Below are 23,037 nucleotides of genomic sequence, written 5' to 3'. Positions count from 1 at the left end.
AAATTTGAATGTACTTTTTTTTACTACAGTGTTATAAAGAAGCTACATTGTCGTGCTCCAAAGGGTCCAACATGGAAGTCACCGTTGGTAATTTACATGATATTGTGATTATCTTGAAAATCTATGTTAGTAAATATTTGCTCATTTACTTTGCATGTTTCACTAATGTGATTTGTTTGTCATATGCTAGTGCGCACAACAAGAAAATGGACTTGATTGTGCTTTGTATGTGATGAGATTCATGCTTGACATTGTGACTCATTGTACGAACATTCAACAGCTTGTTGAGGTAAGTCCTAAAACTTAATGAAATGCTATATTGATGTGATTTCTAGCCTTAGACACCTAATATTACCCAACATTGACATGTTATGAGAAATAAAAAGGTTATTTGACAAGAAAGGTAGAAAATGGGCTGAATAGAAGTCATATGGGTCACATTTGGGCCATTTTGTGTTAATATGCTCTTTTGATGTGATTTCTTTTCTTATACACCTATAACTAGATAATATTTCAATGTTATGAGATCAATTAATTTCATTTAAAAAGAAATGTAAGAAATGGGCAAAGTAAAGTCAAATAGGCCATATTCGGGCCATTTTGAGTAAAAAGCGTCTTAAACCTTAATAAAATGCTCTTTTGATTCAATTTTAGGGCTAAGACACATAAAATAGGTGACATTGACATGTTATGAGAAACAAATAGTTCATTTGATAAGTAATGTAGGAAATGGGCTACATAGAAGTCATATAGGCCATATTTGGGCCATTTTGAGTAAAATGCGTTGTTAAAATTAATGTAATACTATATTGATGTGATTTCTAGCCTTAGACACCTTATATTACCCAACATTGACATGTTATGAGAAATAAAAAGGTCATTTGACAAGAAAGGTCGAAAATGGGCTGAATAGAAGTCATATGAGCCATATTTGGGTCATTTTGTGTTAATATGCTCTTTTGATGTGATTTCTTTCCTTATACACCGATAACTAGATAATATTGACATGTTATGAGATAAATAAAGTTCATTTAATAAGAAATGTAGGAAGTGGGCAAAGTAAAGTCATATAGGCCATTTTGAGTCAAAATCGTCTTAAACCTTAATAAAATATTTTTTTTGATTCAATTTTAGGGCTTAGACACATAAAACTAGGTGACAATGACATGTTATGTGAAAGAAATAGTTCATTTGATAAGAATTGTAGGAAATGGGCTAAATGGAAGTCAAGTAGGTCATATTTGGGCCATTTTGAGTAAAATGCGTTGTTAAACTTAAAGAAATGATATATTGATGTGATTTCTAGCCTTAGACACCTAATATTCCCCAATATTGACATGTTATGAGAAATAAAAAGGTCATTTGACAAGAAAGGTAAAAAAATGGGCTTAATAGAAGTCATGTGGGCCATATTTGGGACATTTTGTGTTAAGATGCTCTTTTGATGTGATTTATTTCCTTGTACACCTATAATTATTGACATGTTATGAGATAAATAAAGTTAATAAGAAATTTAGGAAATGGGCAAAGTAAAGTCATATAGGCCATATTTGGGCCTTTTTGAGTAAAAAGCGTCTTAAACCTTGATAAAATATTTTTTGATTCAATAGGGCTAAGACACATAAAACTAGGTGACATTGACATGTTATGAGAAAGAAATAGTACATTTGATAAGAAATGTAGGAAATGGGCTAAATAGAAGTCATATATGTCATATTTGATAAAATACATATTGTTTTGCCTAATTAATTAATTCTAACATAATTTTTTTGTATTTCAAGTTTTGCAAGGTCCAAAAGGATGGTCCGTTGACAATCAAGGATCTTAATGAAGTTCGTGACATGTTGGCGTCTTTTATCACCTTCAACATGTAAATGTCATTTTAATTGTAAATTTATGTTAACTTTTGAACTATATTATTATTCATTATTTACTTACTATCATTTGTATATATATATATATATAACACTTTTGTTTTTATTGTATTGCGTTTGGGAATATTTATATCTATATATATATGAACTAGGTAAGTCCCGTCCCATGCACGGTAAGAATTAAACTTTATAACAAAAATTATTTAGAATGATGTTAATTTAACAATAATTTATCAAAAAAAATATTTGTAACAAAATAATAGTCTTTAATTAAGGATATCGATGGTTAAAATTGTGTCTCGACAAATGTGCAAATCCAATTATAACATATAAATAATAAAATAATTTTGTTCGGTTGTTCTTATAAAATTTATGCATAATTTTAAGATTTATAAAAAGTATGCTACAAAAATATTTTATTATATTTTTAATTAAAATGATTTTTAAGTTGGAAGAAAAAAATTGATAATATTATTATAATCTTGGATAATGATATACGAAGTATTTTGTTTTCAAAAAAAAAACGAAGTATTTCAATACCTTAATTTTAATCTATGTTACTATATTTGTAACTAAAATATTTCTATTATATAAAATATATGTTTAAAAAATAATAATAATAAAATTAATTGAGTATGATTGGATTAAATGTGTTGTCAAAATGGAAATAAGTATAATTGTAGGTAAAAAAAATTGGAAGTCATTCAAATTTGGCAAAAAAAAAATAAAGAAAGAAAAAAAAGGCGGGAAATTTTTTAATGCTATCATGACACGTGTCACTTTAGGTTCGCTTTTAGTATAGGTTAATTTATTCTTGTTTTTAATATTATTTGTATATTATTATAATATTTAATAATATTTTTATTATTAGTAATTATAATAATAATAATATTATTAATTATTTTATTTAATATTATTGCTGGAATTACAGGTTATTATTATTGCTGGAAACAGGGTGTTTTTTTTTTTTACATATTATTGCACGAAAAATGGAAAAAAAAAAATATTGAATGAAAAGGCACCGGTTAACCGGTGCCAAAACTAGCTGCCACCAAATAAAATTTACGCGGGAGACTATTTTAGGCACCGATTAACCAGTGGCCAAAATAATTAAAGGCACCGGTTAACCAGTGCCAAAACTGGTTTAGGGCACCGGTTTTGAACCGGTGCTAAAAAGGGGGGTATTTGGCACCCCCCACATAGAAAGCGGTTCAATCCGGTGCCTTAGACCGGGTTTGAACCGCTGCCAATTGCTCTTTTTCTACTAGTGATGTCTTCATGTTCCTGTTAGGGAAACAGTTACTTCCTGGTTGGAACTCTTTTTCTATCTTCTTTAACTTTCCTTGAAATCTTCTCGAGTCTTCATAGTTAGGCTACTCTTCCACTTTCAAAGTCTACTTTACCTGTTCTATTTACAACACTTAGAGACTTCTTATTAATTAAAGTTTGCTAGTTTATGTTTATCATCATCAAAACCTTTAAGGTTCAATAACCTTTCTCTCTCTTTCTATTCCCCACTACCAAAAAATATGTGCCAACCATTATGGTGCAATTAAAAGAACGAGGAAGTATTAGGTTTGAGCTCTTAATAAACAATTTTTTAATAGTCCATTGTTAAAACTCCTCGTGTCTTCTTTGGTATCTTGTCCATTTTCATGATTTGATGGTGGGCTATTTCGAGTGCCAACTTGTCATTTGCTTATGAAATTTGTTAGCGAAGGCAAATATGGAAACACAAAATGATAAAAATAATTTATGTATTTTTTTTAAAAAAGTCAAAAAGTCAAAGGGTGGTGTCCATTTGTCCAACTACAAAATGAAAGATGATGAAAATAAAAATGGGTTCTCGTGAGTCGTGACCATGTCTCAAATATAAAAGATTCATGCAGGCGATTGACGAGAAGTCACTTTAATTCTTTACGTGCCCATAACACTTACTTGACGATGAATTACCCCCTCCACACAATTCTCACCTCATCCCCCACTTAGCTGGATTGTAGATCGAGATGCCCCCTTTGCTTATTCCCCTCCCCCAAAATATATAAATATAATAATAATTATTATTATTATTAAAGATCCTCATTGCGTTATATTCCCCCTTTCTGAATTTTTTTTTCTGATTGAGATGAATTAAATATTACATTATACTAATAAGTGGAGTTTGTTAGAGAATTGACTAGCATAAATAATTGGTGAAAAAATTAAAAGTGATGATAACGAGTGAATAATTTATTTAATAGTTAAAGGTGTAAGTGAAAATAAAAATTAAAAAATGTGTGTAAGGTTGGAGTAAGTACCATATAAAGAGAAAGTAGATATAATAATAATAATATTAAAAAAAAATATGTATATGCAAAGTGTTGCATTTAAAATATAAGTTCAATTTTAGAGTTTGTTGCATTTATTAAAAACATAGAGATTAGTAAATACTCTTACAAACTTTATACTCCCTCCGTCCCTAAATTACATTCCTCTTTGGAAATTTACACGGGAATTAAGGAGGAAAGAATAAGACAAATAACAATAATTAGATAATGCAATGGGAAGTACAAAGATAGGTTAGTTATTACTCATGACATGTCATCAATCCTTTGCAAAAAAAAGGACCAATCACATGCTCCTAATTGAAAATTTTTAACCAATCATATTCATTGTAATTTGGCACAAGGATTATGAGTGAGATTAGGTAAGGATGAGTGAGAAAACATTAAATATAAAACAGAAAAAGAGAGTTGATTTACTAAAAAAACTTACCAAAAATAGAAAGGAGGAATGTAATTTTAGAATACCAAAAATAGAAAGGATGAATGTAATTTAGGGACGGAGGGAGTATATGCAAAGCCCTAAGCTAGCTATACAATGAAGAGTTATGTAAGGCCAGAACCTCTCACGGATCCACCCGACTTAGGCTAGAGGGCTAGGTTTTTTAGGCCAAATTTGACTGTGTCAATTATTCAGGAAGGATGAAGTATTTTATCCCTAGGGGTGAGCAAAAATTTCGGGTACCCGAAATTGGAACCGAAATCAGTAAGGAACCGGCGGGTCCGGAATCGAAATTGGACCCGGTGGTTCTAATTTCGGGTAATAAATTAAGGACTCGGTTATAACCAATTCCAATTCTAAACTTTTTGGAACCGAAACCGGTTGGGTACCCGGTAACCTAATATATGCTAAACTAAATAAATTTTAAGTAATAAAAATATGTTGAATGTATCTCAATTGTAAATTAAAAAGTTTTATCAATACCTAACACTACACCAAAAACTAGATTAGAGATCGCAAAATATAGAACGGTTATTAAAGATAGGCGTTCTCCAGAAGAATATAGATCGTTTTAATATAATAGGCGTTCTTTATGTTAATACATATAGAACGATTAGCATAGTTAACCGTTCTGTATTTCAATTTACTCAAATAATTAAAAATAATAATTATTTATTACAGATGATATAGAACGGTCATCTTGACAACCGTTTTGTATTATATTAATTAATTATTATTTTTAGTTAGGAGGAAATTATATACGTACATACACAATAATAATTTATTCATTGTTTCAAAAAATAATAATTTATTCATGTTTTCAAAAGAAAAAAAAATTACCGAAATTTCCGTCAAATTTTTTTTACCCAAAATACTAAAAGGGAAAATTGAAGCGATTATCACTTTCACTTTCATCAAAAAGTGAAACCTCTTTCTCATTCATCAGTAAAAAAAAAAAGTGAAACCTTCATTAAACCTTCATCAAACCTCCATAGAAAATCTTTCATCAGTCGCTTATTGCACTGCCGCTCCATCGCCGTTCCACGTCTGCAGTACCGCACATGTCTGCTGAGCCACCGGTAAATTGAGGTAGGCTTGATTTTTTTTTTTTTGGTTCGAATTTTTATTGTGGTAGAGTAATTGGATTCTGATAATTGTCAATCTAATTGCATGAATCATTCGAATTATGAAGGAAACAGAAGTAAATTCGTAGAATTCGAATTTTAGGTGATTGAAAAAACCTTCAAAGTTCTTGTTTTTGGGATAAATTCATCGATTGTTTGTATGTAAATATTTAAGCCGAATTATTGCTGTAAGTTCAATCAAATTACCCTTAATTTTGTCGAATTTACTCAACGAATTCCTGGGGTTTTGATTCGATTTTTTTGCTCGAAATTTCTCGAATTAATGCTCGAATTTGCTCAATTTTTTGCTCGAATTAATGCTCGAATTCCTGGGGTTTCTTAGGGTTTTATTTTGTTTTTTTGCTCGAAATTGGGGGTTTTATTAATGCTTGAATTGGGGGTTTTATTAATGCTCAAATTCCTGCAGTTTGGTTGTTGAATTTGTGGAAATTTTTTTGGTCGAATATCTGGGGGTTTTTGGGTAGAATTTCTGGGGTTTTTGGGTCGATTTTTTGGGTTTTTTGGGTCGAATTTCCTTGAATTTCTGGGCGATTTTTGCTCAAATTTCCTTGAATTTCTGGGTGATTTTTGCCTTGGGGATTGCCTTGGACTCGGGTTTTTTCAGCCTGTGTTTAGAAAATGACTGCTTGAAGCTGTGCAATGCCTTGAAGAAAAGAGATGTGCAGCCTACTTAGTTTGGTTTGGTAGTGAATAATATCCAGAATTTAGCTGCTAGGTGTCGTGTTTGTTCCTTTTCTTTTGTGAAACGTGATGGCAATCGGGTTGCTCATGAGCTGGCAAAAATGAGTTGTAAGGCCTGTTGAAAAAATTAATGACTTGCATTGTGCAAATGTGCTTAATCCATTGTTTTTAAAACAACTGTCTAAGGCCTGTGTACAGAACAGAAGGAAGCACTAATGTTGAAATGGGTGATCTTTTATAGGTAGTTTAAGGGGTCTAATATTGAAATGAGTAAAATATAGATGATTCGTATGCAGCTAGGTTGGAGATTAGACAATTGCAAGCAATAGAAGTGATTTGCAACTTTCAAACATAATGTCTTCAAAAGGTTCTTGAGGTGATGTAGGTTAAGGCAGTCATCTGTGTTGTTTTCCTTTTTTTTTTTTTTTTTTCTTTTCTTCTTTTTTTTTTTCTAAATATTGGTGTGTTGTGCAGCAAGATAGCAATTATCAATTATCATTGCTGTGAAGTCATCTGATAAACAGTCAACAACCGTGGTTCTTTCCTTGACTATGTCTGGTGTGGAAAATAGTTAGCATGAATATGATGTATGTACTGTTTTAATTTATTTATGGCATATGAGGATTGAGATTCAAGTTTTTTTGTAAGCTTATTCCTTGTCTCAATGATGTTCTTGTAGTTTAATTGACTGATATCGGCTCATATTTATTTTTACAGTAGACAAATCTCAAAGTTAAACAAAAGAACAATATAAATGGCAGAAGGGGTGTTAGAAGAAGTTATAAAGTTCCACTGAAGGCAAAATTTGATCCATGAAAGTTGGCTTGACAAAATTCAGTCCCACAAGTGGAGGAAGTAATGTTTTTGGTATGAAACTGGTATCTCTATTGTGAGATTGCTAAAAAAATTCTGAGGCATGCACTGACATAAACTATTATGCACATGGCTGTTATGTGTATTATGAGCAGCCTTTTTGGATAGTATCTGTTCTTATGAACTTAGATAAAAAAAAAAAGGATATGCTTATTTATATTTAATTAGATGAATTTATTGTATATTATTAACTAATATGTATGTATTTTACATTGTTTTGTAGTATTTTAAGCAAGTTCCTCCTACATATTCTCAACAAATGATCGACGAGCTTAGGAAAAGGTGGATTTCATATGTTACCGGATACCATCAACCAAATGACGACAACGACGACGATCTATGTGAATTGTAGATCAATATGGTATTGGTATATCTAAGCATGATTTTTTTTCAATCAACATTAACTAGAAAGTTGTTTTGATATTTAACTCACGTATTTGTTTGTATAGTACAAATTTTGTATGAATGATTCAATTTAATTGTAGTTCGATGTTTTAAATTATATTTATGAAGTATATTCTGATGGCTTTCGTCATATCTGGAAATATTTTTGTTGATTTTATTATACAAAAATTTATATTGCACGTATACAGGATCATGGATTTATTTTACATGGGAAATGTGGAAATTTTCTTACAGGATAAATGTACAAGATACAAAACAGGAATACAATAATACAGGTCTAAATGAAATACAAAAATAATACAGAATATTAAAATACAGGAATAATACAATATAAAATACGTACAAAAGTAATTCGACTTATTATGGCTGGATTTAAAAAAAAAACATTAAAGAATTGTTATCTAACTTAACCGTTCTCTATTGTATTGCAATATAGAACGGTTAAGTGTCCTAAACCGTTCTTTATTCCTTCTTTAGTGTACGAATTTAAGAAGGGAAAAGAGAATGGTTGTGACTAACAACCATTCTCTATTTGTTATTATATAAAACGCCTAAACGACCCGTTCTCTATACTTTTTACATCGCTTAGTAGAAGATCGCCCCTAAGGCGATCTATAAAGCCTATTCTAACAGTTCTCTAAGGCCTTTTTTGTAGTAGTGTAACATAAATACAAATAGCTTAATGCATATATAATTATAAGTATTAAACGCTAAAAACGAGCCTGACTAAAATAAGAATTATAATTTGTATTATAATTTAACAATTACATACATAAGTGGTACCCGTATCCGAAACCGGTACCCAGTGGTTCCAATACAAATTCCTAAATTTTAGGACCTGGTTGAACCATTTTCAATTCCGGATCCAAATTTTAGGACCCGATTCCAACCAATTGTAAGTCCGGGTCCTAAAATTTTGACCGGGTACCCGGTTTGCTCACCCCTTGTTATCCCTACTTTTTTTTATAAAGTTCATGCAAACTCTTATGAATATTAAATAGTGTGTGGACATACATAAAAATGTTTGTTTACTTATTTGCTTTCATTGGTTGATGTTAACTGCCTCTTTTTTTGAACTTTATAAATAATATGATGCCATTAATACCCCTAAAAACATTTTTTACATTAATATTTACTAAATTTGTGGCATAAGATCAAACCAAAAAAATATCTCTGAACATGACTAGTTATAACGCATGGATCATGTGTGTTAATTACCCTAGATTAATTTGATAAAAAGTTATCTTACTATATTCAACTTTGTCTATCTTTAAAATTAATTGTCAATTTCATTACAATTATAATGAGAATTTAAATTGGAATTCCGTACAAATTGTTATACATAAAATGATACGTAGTAGTATTGAAGTTGGTATCTCTTGAATTAGTATAACGCTATACCCATCTATAGTAGATAGGTCTAATCAGGATACTCTTACGCATAAACAGTTGATTTATTAGTAATAATACCTTCATTTAACTCAAGGTTTTTTTTTTTTTTTTTTTTTTTTTTTTAATAAAAAAAATAAGCTAGAAGGGCGGGTGATGAGAATCGATCCTAAGATCTATTGAAAATTTGGAATCGGTTGAGCTATCCCTCACTCTCCATTTAAATCAAGTAAAATAGCTAATGGTAATCTTTATCACATAGCTTAGGCTTACCCCTGTTGTTCCAAAAAAAAAAAAAAAGTACCAAGTATGAGATAGATCAACAAAAGAATTTTATTTTATTTTTTTATTTTTTAATTTTTTTGTAAGAAACTAGTTTTGAATTTGTAAATAATTTTTTTATAACAAATTATTTTTTTTTTCTTTTTTTTTTTTTGAAGGATTTTTTAACAAATTAGTTTTGAATTTGTAAATAAAACTTTTAAATGCTATTAAAAAAAAAACGGGAGTTTTACTTTCTTTGTTCTGTCTTGTGTGCAACTATCACACAATTTACAGTAAGAATTTGCAATATCTTTTTTACCCATATTTTTCTTTTTATTCCTCGCTTCTTTTTTCTGGGTTTTTTTTTTTTTTTAAATTTTTTTAAAAATATTCTTTATGTATTAGCAGTATGATATTTAAATTGGAAAGAAAAAAAAACCCTTAGGTATGGAGATACTTTTCACCCTCTATTTCTAGGTGTTTGTCTCATTGGATATTTGCATTTTTTCAATACAATATTATAACCTAAATAACAATAGTGTATATTTGGAAACCAAAAATCAAGATAAATTTAACAAGATTTCACTACATAATTACGTGACCATATTTTGAAGTAAAAGAATAGCGTTAAAGTATCAGATTCTATTTTCTTTAATAGAACAAACAAAAGAAATACAAAAATTGAATGTTCACGGTCGTGTATGGGAACGAAATCAAGTGTTGCAAATGGAATTAAATTAAAAAATATTTTATGTTAGCTAGCCATTACAAATACTTTTAACTTGAGAGTGAGGGGTAGCTCAAGTGATTAAAGGTTTGTTCTCGATTTCAGGTAATCCTGAGATCAATTCTCACCCCGCCATTGTGGTTCTCGCTCTAAACACCAAAAAAAATAAAATTAACAAATACTTTTTAGTTTTAACTTAGCTTATCATTAGCCTTCTATTTTTTTTCTTTTCTTTTCTTCTTTTTTTTTTTTTTGAAATATATTCTTTTATACAAATTGGGGCATTTTTTTTGAAGTTCTTACAAAAAAGTTACTCCGTATTATTTTAATTAATATCTGTTCATAATCAATAAGCTTAATATGAAAAGCTAAAGGTAGTAAAAATGGTACATAAAATATATATATATATATATATATATATATCTATATATATATATATATATATATATATATATATATATATATATATATATATATATATATATATATATATATATCAAAAAACAAATGTTGAATAACAATAACTGTGATTACTAAATCCACATAAATCAACTTAAATTTAACACAACCATAATCACTCTATACATAGTTTAACTATACACAATAACAGTAATAATCAACTAGCTATAGCTTCTCTAACCTAGCTAGTTAATCAATTAAACACAATCAAAACACTCACAAATTAATCCAAATTCAAAAAAATAAAAGTAATTATAAAAAAAGAAAGAAAACAACTAAATTAACAGTTGATGTCTCTGACTTCAAACATGTTACGATTCTTGACAACAATATCAAACATATGCATGGACTTAAACTTGCGAAAATCCTTAGGCAAAGAAATCAAGTGAACAGTTGAACGTTTATGGAATTGTAGAAGATCAGGATCATCATAGTAACGTTCCCAACCTAAACTCAAGAGCTTTGTCTCGAGTTGTTCGTAACAAGTGATAACTTCGTTCGTAGGGAGATGGACTAGTACCTTTCTTTGTCCTCGCTCAATCGAGTCCGCCCCAGGGTTCTCCACGAGGCGGACCACACCGTTCTTGAACACCCACACTCCGGACATAATGTTGTATAGTAGAGAAAATAAAGAGAAATTAATTAGTCTGTATATTATGGGAAGGTATGTATGTAATAGCTGGACTAGATTTGGAGAATAGGAGTATGCATGGGCAGTTTATATAGAGCCAAAGTTGGAGATAGCTTTAGGGTCGAAATGGGCATGTTTGGGTAAGGGGATAATATAACTGTGTGGACCCTGAGTGATGGCAACTTTGCACATACACCAAAATCGGTATTTCATTCGTTGGTTTCAGAATAACTGACATGGTGGACTTTGTCACAGATGTCAACTAGTTTTTTGCCCGAGTAACGCTCGTATATTCACAGGAAAAAAAAATTATATTTATATATTATTATAAGTTTGTATTTATTTATAGATTGGGTATATTTTTAATATTTTATTTATTTAAATTTGTTGTTATTGTTCTATTATTTAGGTGTATATTTTTTTTTTTGAAAGAAGGTTGTATATTTTTTTTTCATCAATTATCTTTTTATTTTCTAAGAGGAAAATACTAAAAAAATAAATAATAAATAATAAATTTTTGGTGGGAACTTTTTTTATTTTCTAGGATATTCCTAATGATTACATTAGTATATAGTATTGATATGGTAATTTGTGTATACACCAATAGATGAATAGTTACGATATTAATAGCGTTTATGGAAAAACTTTTTTTTTATGTATATATACTATTTCTTCTTTTGTTTTTTTTTATATTTGCAACACGCCTTTTTGACATGCATGCTATTTGGGAAAGTGATTCAACTAAGGTTATAGACAAATTAAGGTATTAAATCTGAATCGTAGCAACTTATCTTTTAATTTGTCCGTTTATCTAGTCTAATATCACCTTTAAGTGCATGCCAAAGTAGTGTGTTCGTAGTTAGTAAATTAAAACAGAGGAAGTATAATACTTGTACAACTTTAGGTGTAAGCATTGTTATACCTTGTAATAAGCTAGATTATTGTGAGCTCATCATATCATATTATATAACTAATATATAAAGCTAAACTTTTAGTCAGAACATGAGACAACGACACTTGACATTTTCAACTTTTCGCCAAGTGTCACACCATGAGGCAACAATTAAATAGTAGTATGACACGTAGGATTTATTTGGATATATTTTTCATGAATACGTTATTTTTTTTTTTAAGGATAAAAACTGGGACAAATTTTGTAGGACCAAAAAAAAACTTAGTTTAAAGATTTATTTTCAATAAAATTTGGATAGATTTATAGGATAAAATTGTTGATTTAGAGTTTTATTTCCGATAAAATATCAATATTTCACAAGTAGAAAATAAATTATAAGTTTAGCTAAAAAACGAAACAGTGACACTTAGCGTTTTAAGTTTTCACCAAAGTCGAGTCACGTAGACAATAATTAAATACTTTATCATATAAGTATATTTTTATATCATAATTTTTTTTTGGAGCGAAGGAAGTAGTTCAAAACGTGCAACATTCATTTGTAGTATACTCTAATCGATTGAAATAAAATACTTCACAATCTAATATGATTTTATTATTGTATGTAAATCTGCCAATCGGGTCGAGTCATGGGTTATTTCGATTCGAGTCACTTCAGGGTACGGGTCAAGAATTTTTATAAAACAACATCAATTCCTTATGAATTTTGTATCAATGATACATTATTTTAAAATTTTGGTACAAAGATAAAAAAAAATTTAATCTTAAAATTAAATAAACAACCCGGGCATTAGACGGGGCACCAAACTAGTTATATTTATATATATAGCGCTTCTTTGTAAATGTTTTAATTAGTCTGCCGTAAATTTTGCATACCATATACTATTTTGGGCGTTTCAAAAAGATTTACCCATATTGAATGTATTCCACTTTTAACTTAGTTTTTATTTCCTATTTTATACATATTAAATTCAGATTGGTTAGATTAATTGATTGTGAATTAATGACATGCTCTAAGTAAAAAAATTACTCCCTTGATTTTTGCAATCATGGCTAATGTTTTCCTAAAAAAATCAAAAAAATTAAATAAGACAAACAATTTATGAATTGTTTTTTTTACTTTAATGTTAGATTCCAAATATTCTCATTTTCTTATTTTATGTGATTGATTCAATATGTAACTATCACATTAAAACGGAGGGAGTAATAAAATAAAATAAAGCCAAAATATTCTGTAATAAAAATCCCACTACTTCCAAAACCCCTCAATCCTGCACCACATTCAATCTCCTCCGTGGAATTTTCATAATCAATTCTTAAATGCGTCCATGGAGGTCAAATCCATTGGAAGAGGAACCAAATGCCTTGAATAATTAAGGTAATGAGATATAATGAGCTAGAATTTTGTTTTATTATCTTTCTTATTTTAGAAAAAATAGACTTATTTTTAATTAAGTACTACCTCCATTTTATTATGCTTGACCTAGTTTGACTTTTATACTATTCAAGCACTCATCTTTAGTCGTCTTTTGAGAGTGAGGGATAATTCTAGTGGTTAGAGCTTCCCTCCCGATTCTAGGAGGTCCTGGGATCGATTCTCACCCCCACCCAATATATATATATATATATATATATATATATATATATGTATATGTATGAGTTAGTTGTGCCTATAAATTTTTGATTTTTCCTCTATAATATAACTTTGAGTTTTCAGTTATTCATTATATACCCTTCCACTTTTTAAAATTATATCATACACCTTTAAGTTTCATATAAGTGTACCAAATGCCCTAAATTACTAATTAATGAAAGTTAATTTCATTAGTCATTAGGGTTAATCTAAATGATTAGTGAACTCATTAGTGACTAATTAGTTTTTTTCAACATCCATCCATCCCTCCGTCCCTTCCCTTCCCTTCCCCGTTTCGCCAACCTTTTCCTCTACCCATATGCCTTACTCTCTACATACTATTTCAACATTGGGGGGAGGGTTGATATTTTTGGAAAGGAGGGGGATGGTTTCGGGGGTGGGAGAAAAGAGGGGACCATTTTTCAATGGTGGGGCTAGGGAGAGGAATGATTTCGGTGGTGGGGCTACTAAGAAGAGGAGACGATTTCGCTGGTGGGGTTAGGGAGGGAAGCAGTTTTGGGGGTGGGGCTACAAAGGGGGGGGGGGCGCGGTTTCGTGAGTGGTGACTACCATAGAAGGGAAGGAGATAGAAAATTTTAAGGAGTAGGAAGAAAAAGAAAGACAAAAAATAAAAGCAAACTAAGTTAAAATAGACTAATTACACACCAATACATGGCAAGTTTAACAATAAAACCGGTAATCAATAAGTCAAGGAAAGTGAAAAGAAAATACCCCTTCAAGTTCGGATTATTAAATAATATTCAAAAGTTAGGTTCATTATTTTTACCAATTTTCTAACTAATTATTCAAAAAAAGTTATTTTGTAAATAACCCTTAACGTTAACCCCACCACATCCCAACACCATCTCCAACAACCCACCAAAAATCGTGACCACCCTCGGAAACCACCTTACTCTCTTCCCCCAACCTCTAAAAACAACCCTCCCTTCCTCCACTCCCGATAAGCACCCTATATCTCCCTCCTCCAACCCCAAACCACCCCAAATTTTCTTCCTCCACCCCTTCTATTCTCCTTTCTCAGAACCACCTTATATTCTCTTCCCCAACCCCAAATCACTCCCCCTCCCTTAGCCCACCACCTTATAAACCACCCCAAAATCCTTCCCATCACCGCTGAAACTCCGAAACCCTTAATCCCACCTAAGCCACCCCACCGTTGGTCAAAGGAGGGAGATAAGGTCGCAAGCGAGCAGGAAGGAGGGAGATGCAGTCACCAGCGAGCAAGGTGTGAGGGAGATGCACTCACATGATTTTTTTTCCCTCTAGGTTTTCTCCTTGAGAGGGTTTTTTGTTCCCTAGAGTTTCTCCCTTGGGATAGTTTTTCTAGCCTCCATTGCTAGGTTTTTTCAATTTATTTGAAGGTTTTCCTTCTCTTTTCTTCCTTTTTCTCTATCCCTTTTCCTCTTGGTCTCAGTTATGAACCTTTGTAGGGGTTTCCACTGATGTTCTTACCGATGGTAAGTCCCAAAAATCTTTTAATTGCTTTAAATAAATGGATCTCATCTTCGAGATGATGATTTTTCACTTGAATTTATTTTCTTTGTATGTTCAATTGTATGGCAAGAATTGAAGATATAGGGTTTCATTATCTCTACAAGAATCCAAAGGACCACATGAGTATTTTCACTCAAATAACTATGCATAATTGGATTTCAAGCCTAATTTCAATACGAACTCACAGATTGTATTGCTTCAAATAAAGATTTTTATTAAGCTAATTGTTAATCAAATGTACGATGTATTTATTTTTAAGGTGTAGTTATGTGCTTGTGTTGGATTTCTTAGGAATTATATGCACATGCTGTTTAGGTATATTTTATTAATGAATACCGTTTCTTCTTGTAAAAAAAAATAATAATAATAATAAAAAAAAAAAAAGAGAAGTGGCCATGGGGGGAATAATAGTAACTTTTCCAATTAATTCTAATATGAATGTTGTGTATTTGTTAACAATTTCTTTTGTAGATATGATGTATTATAACTTTTACAAAAATAATTACTTTTGATGTTTAAATAGTAATGATAATTTTTAATAACTTAATCAGTGGCGGATCTACGTTGACGCCTGGGGGGCACGTGCTACCCCCCCAAAAAAAAAATACTGTTTTTATGAAAAAAGCGCTCATTAAAATTATATAAAGATTACAATCTGTACTTATGTTAACTATCTTCAGCATTGCTTCAGTGGTAGAGGGTTGTAAGGAGAGTCACATTTGTTTTCAAGGTCAAGGGTTCGAGACCTCATTGCAGTTTTTTTTTTTAAGAAATTTTTTTTTAACCCAAATGAATTTCCACTTTCCTCTACTTTCATCAACACAAGGATAAGCTAGTACTATGTTTCCAAGATATATTTTTTTTTCCTTTTAATTTTTACACCTTTTATAAACAATCCTTATACTAGTATTAATTTCATTATATAATATTTATTGCATTATATTTGGCCATTATTATATCTTGTTTATATTAGTATGAAAATTTGATAACATTCTTCTCAATTTCATTATATAATATTTATTGCATTTATTTGGCCATTATTATATCTTGTTTATATTAGTATGAAAATTTACCCTAAAATTAATTAATATAAAAACATACTCCATCTATGTTTAAGTAAATGAAATTTTTTGACTTTTAACACAAATAATCTAATTCACTCTGACTAATGTTTGTGATTTATACATTAGAATATATATAGTCATGTGGATATTTGTTGAAATCGTCTCAACGAAAAATTTATTAATATTCAATTGTTATAATTTTTTTTATTAAAGATATTTTCAGTTAAAATTTACATTAGCATACGTGCACAAGGGAAATTTATAACAAAGTATTCTGTAAATATTCATATGCAAATTTGACTTACAAAATAAAATAATAAATAGGTGAACAATTTATCATAGTATAATCGATATCTAAAATTTAAATTGTTTGTAAAAAAATAAAAAAACTTGTCAAGATAAATGGTTGAATTTGATTGTTAATTATAATACGACTACACAACGCATTATATCCAAAATTAAATATAGTTTGTTTGGCTAATTATATTACATTGCGTTACACCAATGTTATATTTTTTTAATTGTCCAGTGCTACCCCTAGTTAGGATTCCTGGATCCGCCACTGAACTTAATATAGTATTATTTTAGAAAAAGTTTGATAAGTAAAATTCAATTTTAATCATTTAACAATATCAAATATAGCTAAACAATTATCATAAACACCTATTTTTCTATTTTATTTCAATTTTTTGATATGAGAGAGTAACATATCATAGTCATATAAATCATAAATTATAAAGAGCATGCTAGCATTTGTGTTATCGATGACATGTTTTTATCAACGTGCGTGTTTTCAGTGCTGCTAGCCACACCATGTAGTTGTAGTAAAAAAAAAAACGGGGTAAGCTCTATAACACTGAAAGAGTAACGACCTCTATTATACTGACAAAGTAACCCCTTATACTATTGAGAAAGCCATAAATAACAAACTAAACCCTACAACACTGACAAAATAACCCCTATATATGACTATGTAACTCATATAACCTTAACAGAGTAACCCTTGTAACGATAACTAAATCACCTCATGGTCACTGACCACACTGCTTGGCCAGCCACTTATACAAGTTAGTTGTTTTTTATTTAAAAAAACAAAAAACAAAAAAACAAAATTGATAACCAAATTTTCTAATTTTCTTACATGGAAGGGAAAAAAAAGATACGGCGCAACCCTATGAGTAATTTGGTAGGAGAACATCTTTCTAATTTTAAATGTGTCAATACTTTTCTATATTGTTTAAAGTTAGCTAAGGTGGAGGGTGGTGAGGGAATCGGATAGAGGAGAATCCAAGTTCTTTTTCTATAATTTTATAGTTTAATTTTTGCTTATCCTTAAGACCATCTTTCCCATCCTTGAGAATCTTTGTAGAGGCGAAAATGCTTATGAAAAGGAAGGAGAACAAATTTGAGGCTTTTCTAGAAAAAAAAAAATGAATATAAGGATTTTCTAAAGTATTTTCCTAAACACAAGATAATAACAAGTACTCCCGGACCTTTGTTCATATTCATTCTATTTGCATTTTGTTTTAGACGTTCTCTTTATTCTTTTTGTTTGTAATTTCTCCCATCTTTAAAATATGTAATTTAATAGTCTAATTTTATCTCTATTTTTTCTATAAATGTATGTCACTCATTGATTTTATATCATTCAAATCATTTTTTAACTATTCATCCAAAATTTCATCTCTATTAATATCTCTCAATCAAAGCTCTCATTTTACTAAAGAACTAATCATTTACAAAAATTATATCTGTATTTCATTATTCGTTTATTCACGTGTACATATATGGCAAATTAAAACATAAAAAACAAAAGAAATGAAGAGAATAGATTATTTATGGTAGTATAACAACAAATGAGAAGATTTTATAGTCCGTAATTAGTATAAAATAATAACAATATATAAGGTTTGAATAGGGATATTAAATTTTTGTAAAACCAACAAAAAAAAAAATAGCTATAATATCACTAGCTCTAATATCATTTTAGTGGATCAACACAACTAAAAGATTAATTTGACGAATTAAACCCCATAATATTAATAATGTTTATGTACTCTATCAACAGCCATTGATTGACACGGGACATCAATAACTATATACTAAAAGACACCCCAACTATGACACGTGTCATCTACTGGTGTGTCTTTAGTTTTTTTTTTTCTTTTTTTTGGAAAAAAAATTCAATTTAAAAAAAAATCTTTGTACATATATTTATAAGGTAATAATTACATACAAAGTATAATTGAAGATTTGATGTATCTTTCAAAAATATATATATTTACAACTATAAACTTAAGCAAAAAATATGGAAAATAATATTCTTAACATCTTTTGTTATGGACTATTTTTTTAAGAAAGATATAAATCATGTACAACATACGTTTTTACAGCAAGATATATAATTTTTTTTCTTGATTTTTTTAATTATGTAATAGAAGCTAAAAGCTTAAACAATGAAATGCGAATATCAAATCAACAAATGATACTTTTGTTAATTACTTTAATAATTGGAAAAATGGAATCTAAAAATCCAACCTTTGCGAGGTCGGACAAAAAAAATCCAACCTTTAATTAATATCACAAAAATCCAACCTTTGCACCCCACCTTCTTCCACAGATCCATTACCTGTTGATGACCGATTTTTGTAAGTTGTGTGCTATATGTCAGTCATTAATTGGTCAATTATTTTTTTAATTATTAAAAAACAAAAAAAAAAAAAATTAAAGAAAAAAAACAGAAAAAAAAAACCCAACACCAGCCACCCACCCACCTCCCTCACCCCACCGAAACTTCCCCCAACCAACACCAGCCACCTCCCCCATCCCTCGCACCACCCCAGCCACCTCCCCCACTCCCCGGAAACCTCCCCCCACCCCCAACCAGCCCCACCATTGGGGTCGTCGGATTCCGACGATCTCCCCCCACCCCCCACCCCTTGCCGCAACCTCCCAACCACCAAAACCCCCTACGATCTAAACCCTAACCACCACACCAAACACCCTATTCGACCCCCCTAACCAGCCCAACCCCTCCCCGAACCTCCCCACCGCCGCCCTGACCCTCCCTAACCCATTTCCACCCCTCCCCACCCTAAACCCGACCCAAATTAGCCCCCTTCCACCCAAATCCAACAACCCCCGATTTTGTGGGTCGAGTTTCGTGGGTGGTTGGGGTTCTGGGGTGGTCGGGGTTTAGCCGTTTAGGGTGGTTGGTGTTAGGGTTGCGTTCTGGGGTGTTCGGCCGTTTAGGGTGGTTGGTGTTAGGGTGGCGAATTGGTGGTGGTGTCTTGGTGGGTTGTTGGAGAGAGGAGAGAGAAAGAGGAGTGAGAAGGGAAATTAAAGAGAAAAAAAAAAACTTTTTTACCTGTTTAATAGGTTAAAGGTCAAATGGATCTGTAGGAGAAGGTGAGGTGCAAAGGTTGGATTTTTGTGAGATTAATTAAAGGTTGGATTTTTTTTGTCAGACCTCGAAAAGGTTGGATTTTTAGATTCCATTTTTCCTTAATAATTTATAATTAGAATTTCAATCAATTGGCACTCCATGAAAACTTCAATAATAATTGCTAAAGATGACACATGTCGCTGATTAGTAGTGTGATTTTTTCTTGCCATTTTTGTTGTTTTTTAGAATTCAATTGATATGAATGTGTGTAACATACGAAAGTATATAATGTTAATTTTAAATATAGTTATTGATAATTACCGTGCATGACACGGGATCTAACTTAGTAAATATTCTAGTTCTAGGTGAAGTGATAAAAAGGAGTAATATTTATATATGAAAAGGCTTAAGTATGGAAATTATTTGTTTCTATGTGAAGTTGCTATCAAAGATGGTACGATACGTATAATAACACTATCATAAAATCATATTCGTATCAAATAGTTGTCAATAAAAAGAGTTTGGTTCATACTCCATAGGTTGAAATGATATTTTTAATCATGAGAAGATGCACACTAAACTTTCAATCGTGTAGATTACGTGCAAGCAAAAGTTATTCTCCTAGAAAATTATAATTTTGTCCTAACTTAATGACTTAATTATAGATAATTGGTTATAATTAGTATATTGTATCTTCATTTCAGCCACCATATTAAGATACCACACTAGGAGTAGTGGATGCATATATGCCTTAGGCTTTTCATTCGCTTTTTTAAAAACGAATTGGAATCTACAATTAGGTCTATGTATTAAATGTATATGAACTTATATCAAAGGTAACTTTACTTACTTCAAAAAAGCTAATTCTAAAGGCTCATTTCATGATTTGAAGAATAATTATCTTCATATAGCTTGTTCTATTTCAAATTAATTGGTGGCCCATGTCAATTTTTTATAGTTACATATTTTAAAATTAATTATATTATCATTTCAACGGTTGAGCTGATAAAACTAATTCATATCCGATTATTCTATTCAAAATGCTAAATTCGAGACTCAAACTCTACTCAAAACTACTATTTTGATCTCTCGCCCGATCTAATAATTAACGTTACAAATAAACTAATGAATAGTTATTACTTCGTATTTTTATTAAAAGAAGCATATTGGTTTGATATAATTGAAAATGACGATCCGAGACATATCAAAAATTTTCTAAACTTGTGTTACTTGAAAATGATCCGACCAAACTCGTCTTAAGATGAATGACCCGATTTCCATATTTACTAGTAACCATATTAAGACAATAAGGTGTATCAGCAAAATTAGCATTTTTATGATCAAGGCTTTTGGCCTTTTCCGAAATTTAATTGGAATCTACATTATGTATCATATAATAATTATAACGGAAATTTCATGAAATGCCCCTGAGTAATTTTTTTATTCACCAAATAACCATGAAAATTTTCAAATTCACCAAATACCCATCAGTTACCGTACATTAGCATTAAATGCCCATTTACCTAACTGACGTTAACTCCCCGTTAGTGCGTTTTTACCATTATGCCCTTAATTAATGTGTGCGCCATTTTCTTCTTGACTTACTGATGAAGACCAAAAGTCTTCCTACTTCCCCCCTTCACATCATCTATCTCTCACTGTCTCTCCCCTGTTCTTCATTCGTTCTCCATTGAAATTATGCACTGAATTCTCGCGTGGAAGGAGTTGCATGGTCTGGTTTTGGGAAAAGTGGGAGCCGAGGATAAATTTGCTGTTTTGACTGGGCAAAAAAGGTGGAATCTTGAAGGTGTGATAAACGCATTAGGTTGGTGAAAGCAAATTTCAAAAAATTCAAAGTGTGGGCTTGTGTAACAGCAAGTAAGGTAAGTTCTCTTCTATCGTTTTGTATTTCGAAGTTTAAAGTTGCGATCTTTTGTCAAAATTTTGCACGCAATTTAGGGTTTGAATGGATTTGGGAAAGAGTTGTGTTTATATGAAATGTTTTTGCTTTTATTGATATGATTACTTTGTTAATTGATGTTGGAGTATCGTAATTGATATTGGTAGATTTAAGTGATCTTGATTTTCTGTTGCTGTTTAGTTTTGTTATGTTTCATTTATTTTCATTTGTGTGGAATGTAATTGGTGATTTAATGTGTTATTGTATATAGGATGACTGGAGTATGGTTGTTAGTCCATGGTAAGAAGGATGATAAGTCTCAGGATTTTGATGTTAGGGTTGAAGATACTGATATGTGTCACCTAATGGGGTTATATGAAGACATGTTTGAGTGGTCAGTGAAACAGAATGTGTTTCTACCAAAATTATTTTCTTTGTTTGTCAATAAGCCTAGGACAAATAGGAAGTTAGAGCTTAAGGATGATGTTGATATGTTGAAAATGTGGGAATGGAACCAGGGTAAGGATACTATTGAGATATGGGTTGAGGAAACTAAAGAGCCAGGGATTGTATTCCAGGCTGCTGAAAAGGGGTGGCAGAGAAGATTAAAGGAAGAGGCTGAAAAAGTGCAGAGGGAAATTGAAAAGACTCAGAGGGAGGCTGAAAGAGTGCAAGCTGAGAGGGAGTTAAGGGAGCAGCATCAATAAACTGTTGCTGTTGAGGTGCCAGTAGTTAGTGCAGAGGACTTGGGGGTGGAGTATGTGAGAGTGTTTAATACTGCAGAAGCTAATGAGTGTTTCCCAGGAAGCTCTCAACCTCAACCCTCACAACCTGAACCTGTACCAACAGGACCCACCCACACTGATTCACCTACTACCAAACAGGCAACTAAAAGACAGAAAATGACACCTAAGAAAAAGAAAACAACACCAAAAAAGAGCACCAAACAACCAGCACCTGACCCTAGAACAGAACATCAGCAAACACATGCACCCTATCCACCAAGACAGGAAACACCACCACCCTCTCCACCACCACCACCTCCACCACCATCTCCAGCTAGACAGGAAACACCACCACCCTCTCCAACACCACCACCACCAACTCCACTACCATCTCCACCAAGACAGGAAACACCACCATCTCCACCAAGACATGCACCAACACCAACACCATCACCATCACCACCACCACCACCTCCACCTCCACCAACCAATACACATGCAAGTTCATCTTCTCAACCAAAGAAAAAGCACAGAGTTAGGCCTTCCAGCTGGAGAGTGCCAAAGAGCAAGTCTTTTAAACAAGGGAAAGGTAAGGGAGTTGAGAGAGTGAGAAGCGAGAATGATAGCAGAGATGTGCAGGTCAGTGAGTTAGAGAGTGATGATAGTGAGGATGATGATTATGTACTTTCTGATG

General features: G+C 31.3%; 1 protein-coding gene and 1 long non-coding RNA gene across 4 annotated transcripts; one reads left to right on the top strand and one right to left on the bottom strand.

Annotated features, from left to right (window-relative positions):
* The first annotated feature begins 5,442 nt into the window (after positions 1-5,442).
* On the top strand, positions 5,443-7,838 carry LOC110707544. 3 transcript variants are annotated; one of them, XR_002508549.1, is made up of 4 exons: positions 5,443-5,726; positions 6,938-7,050; positions 7,181-7,330; positions 7,560-7,838. It is a non-coding gene; the product is annotated as an uncharacterized LOC110707544 (long non-coding RNA). The 3 variants fall into 3 exon arrangements; XR_002508550.1 differs by lacking the exon at positions 5,443-5,726 and adding an exon at positions 5,733-6,839; XR_002508548.1 differs by lacking the exon at positions 6,938-7,050 and having other exon boundaries at positions 5,460-5,726.
* Positions 7,839-10,631: 2,793 nt separating this feature from the next.
* Positions 10,632-11,332, bottom strand: LOC110707437 (flowering-promoting factor 1-like protein 3). Its single transcript, XM_021885455.1, has one exon. The coding sequence runs from the start codon at positions 11,185-11,187 to the stop codon at positions 10,861-10,863; it is 327 nt and encodes a 108-aa protein (XP_021741147.1). The 5' UTR covers positions 11,188-11,332; the 3' UTR covers positions 10,632-10,860.
* Positions 11,333-23,037: the final 11,705 nt, after the last annotated feature.

This window comes from Chenopodium quinoa, unplaced genomic scaffold, assembly GCF_001683475.1.
Source record: "Chenopodium quinoa cultivar QQ74 unplaced genomic scaffold, ASM168347v1, whole genome shotgun sequence".
NCBI lineage: Eukaryota > Viridiplantae > Streptophyta > Magnoliopsida > Caryophyllales > Amaranthaceae > Chenopodium > Chenopodium quinoa.
Note: the sequence above shows the minus strand (reverse complement) of the source record. Positions and strands in the feature narration are given on the sequence as shown.

Excerpts from the sequence above, each read along its gene's own strand:
- LOC110707437 (XM_021885455.1), bottom strand. The coding sequence starts at position 11,187 with ATGTCCGGAGTGTGGGTGTTCAAGAACGGTGTGGTCCGCCTCGTGGAG.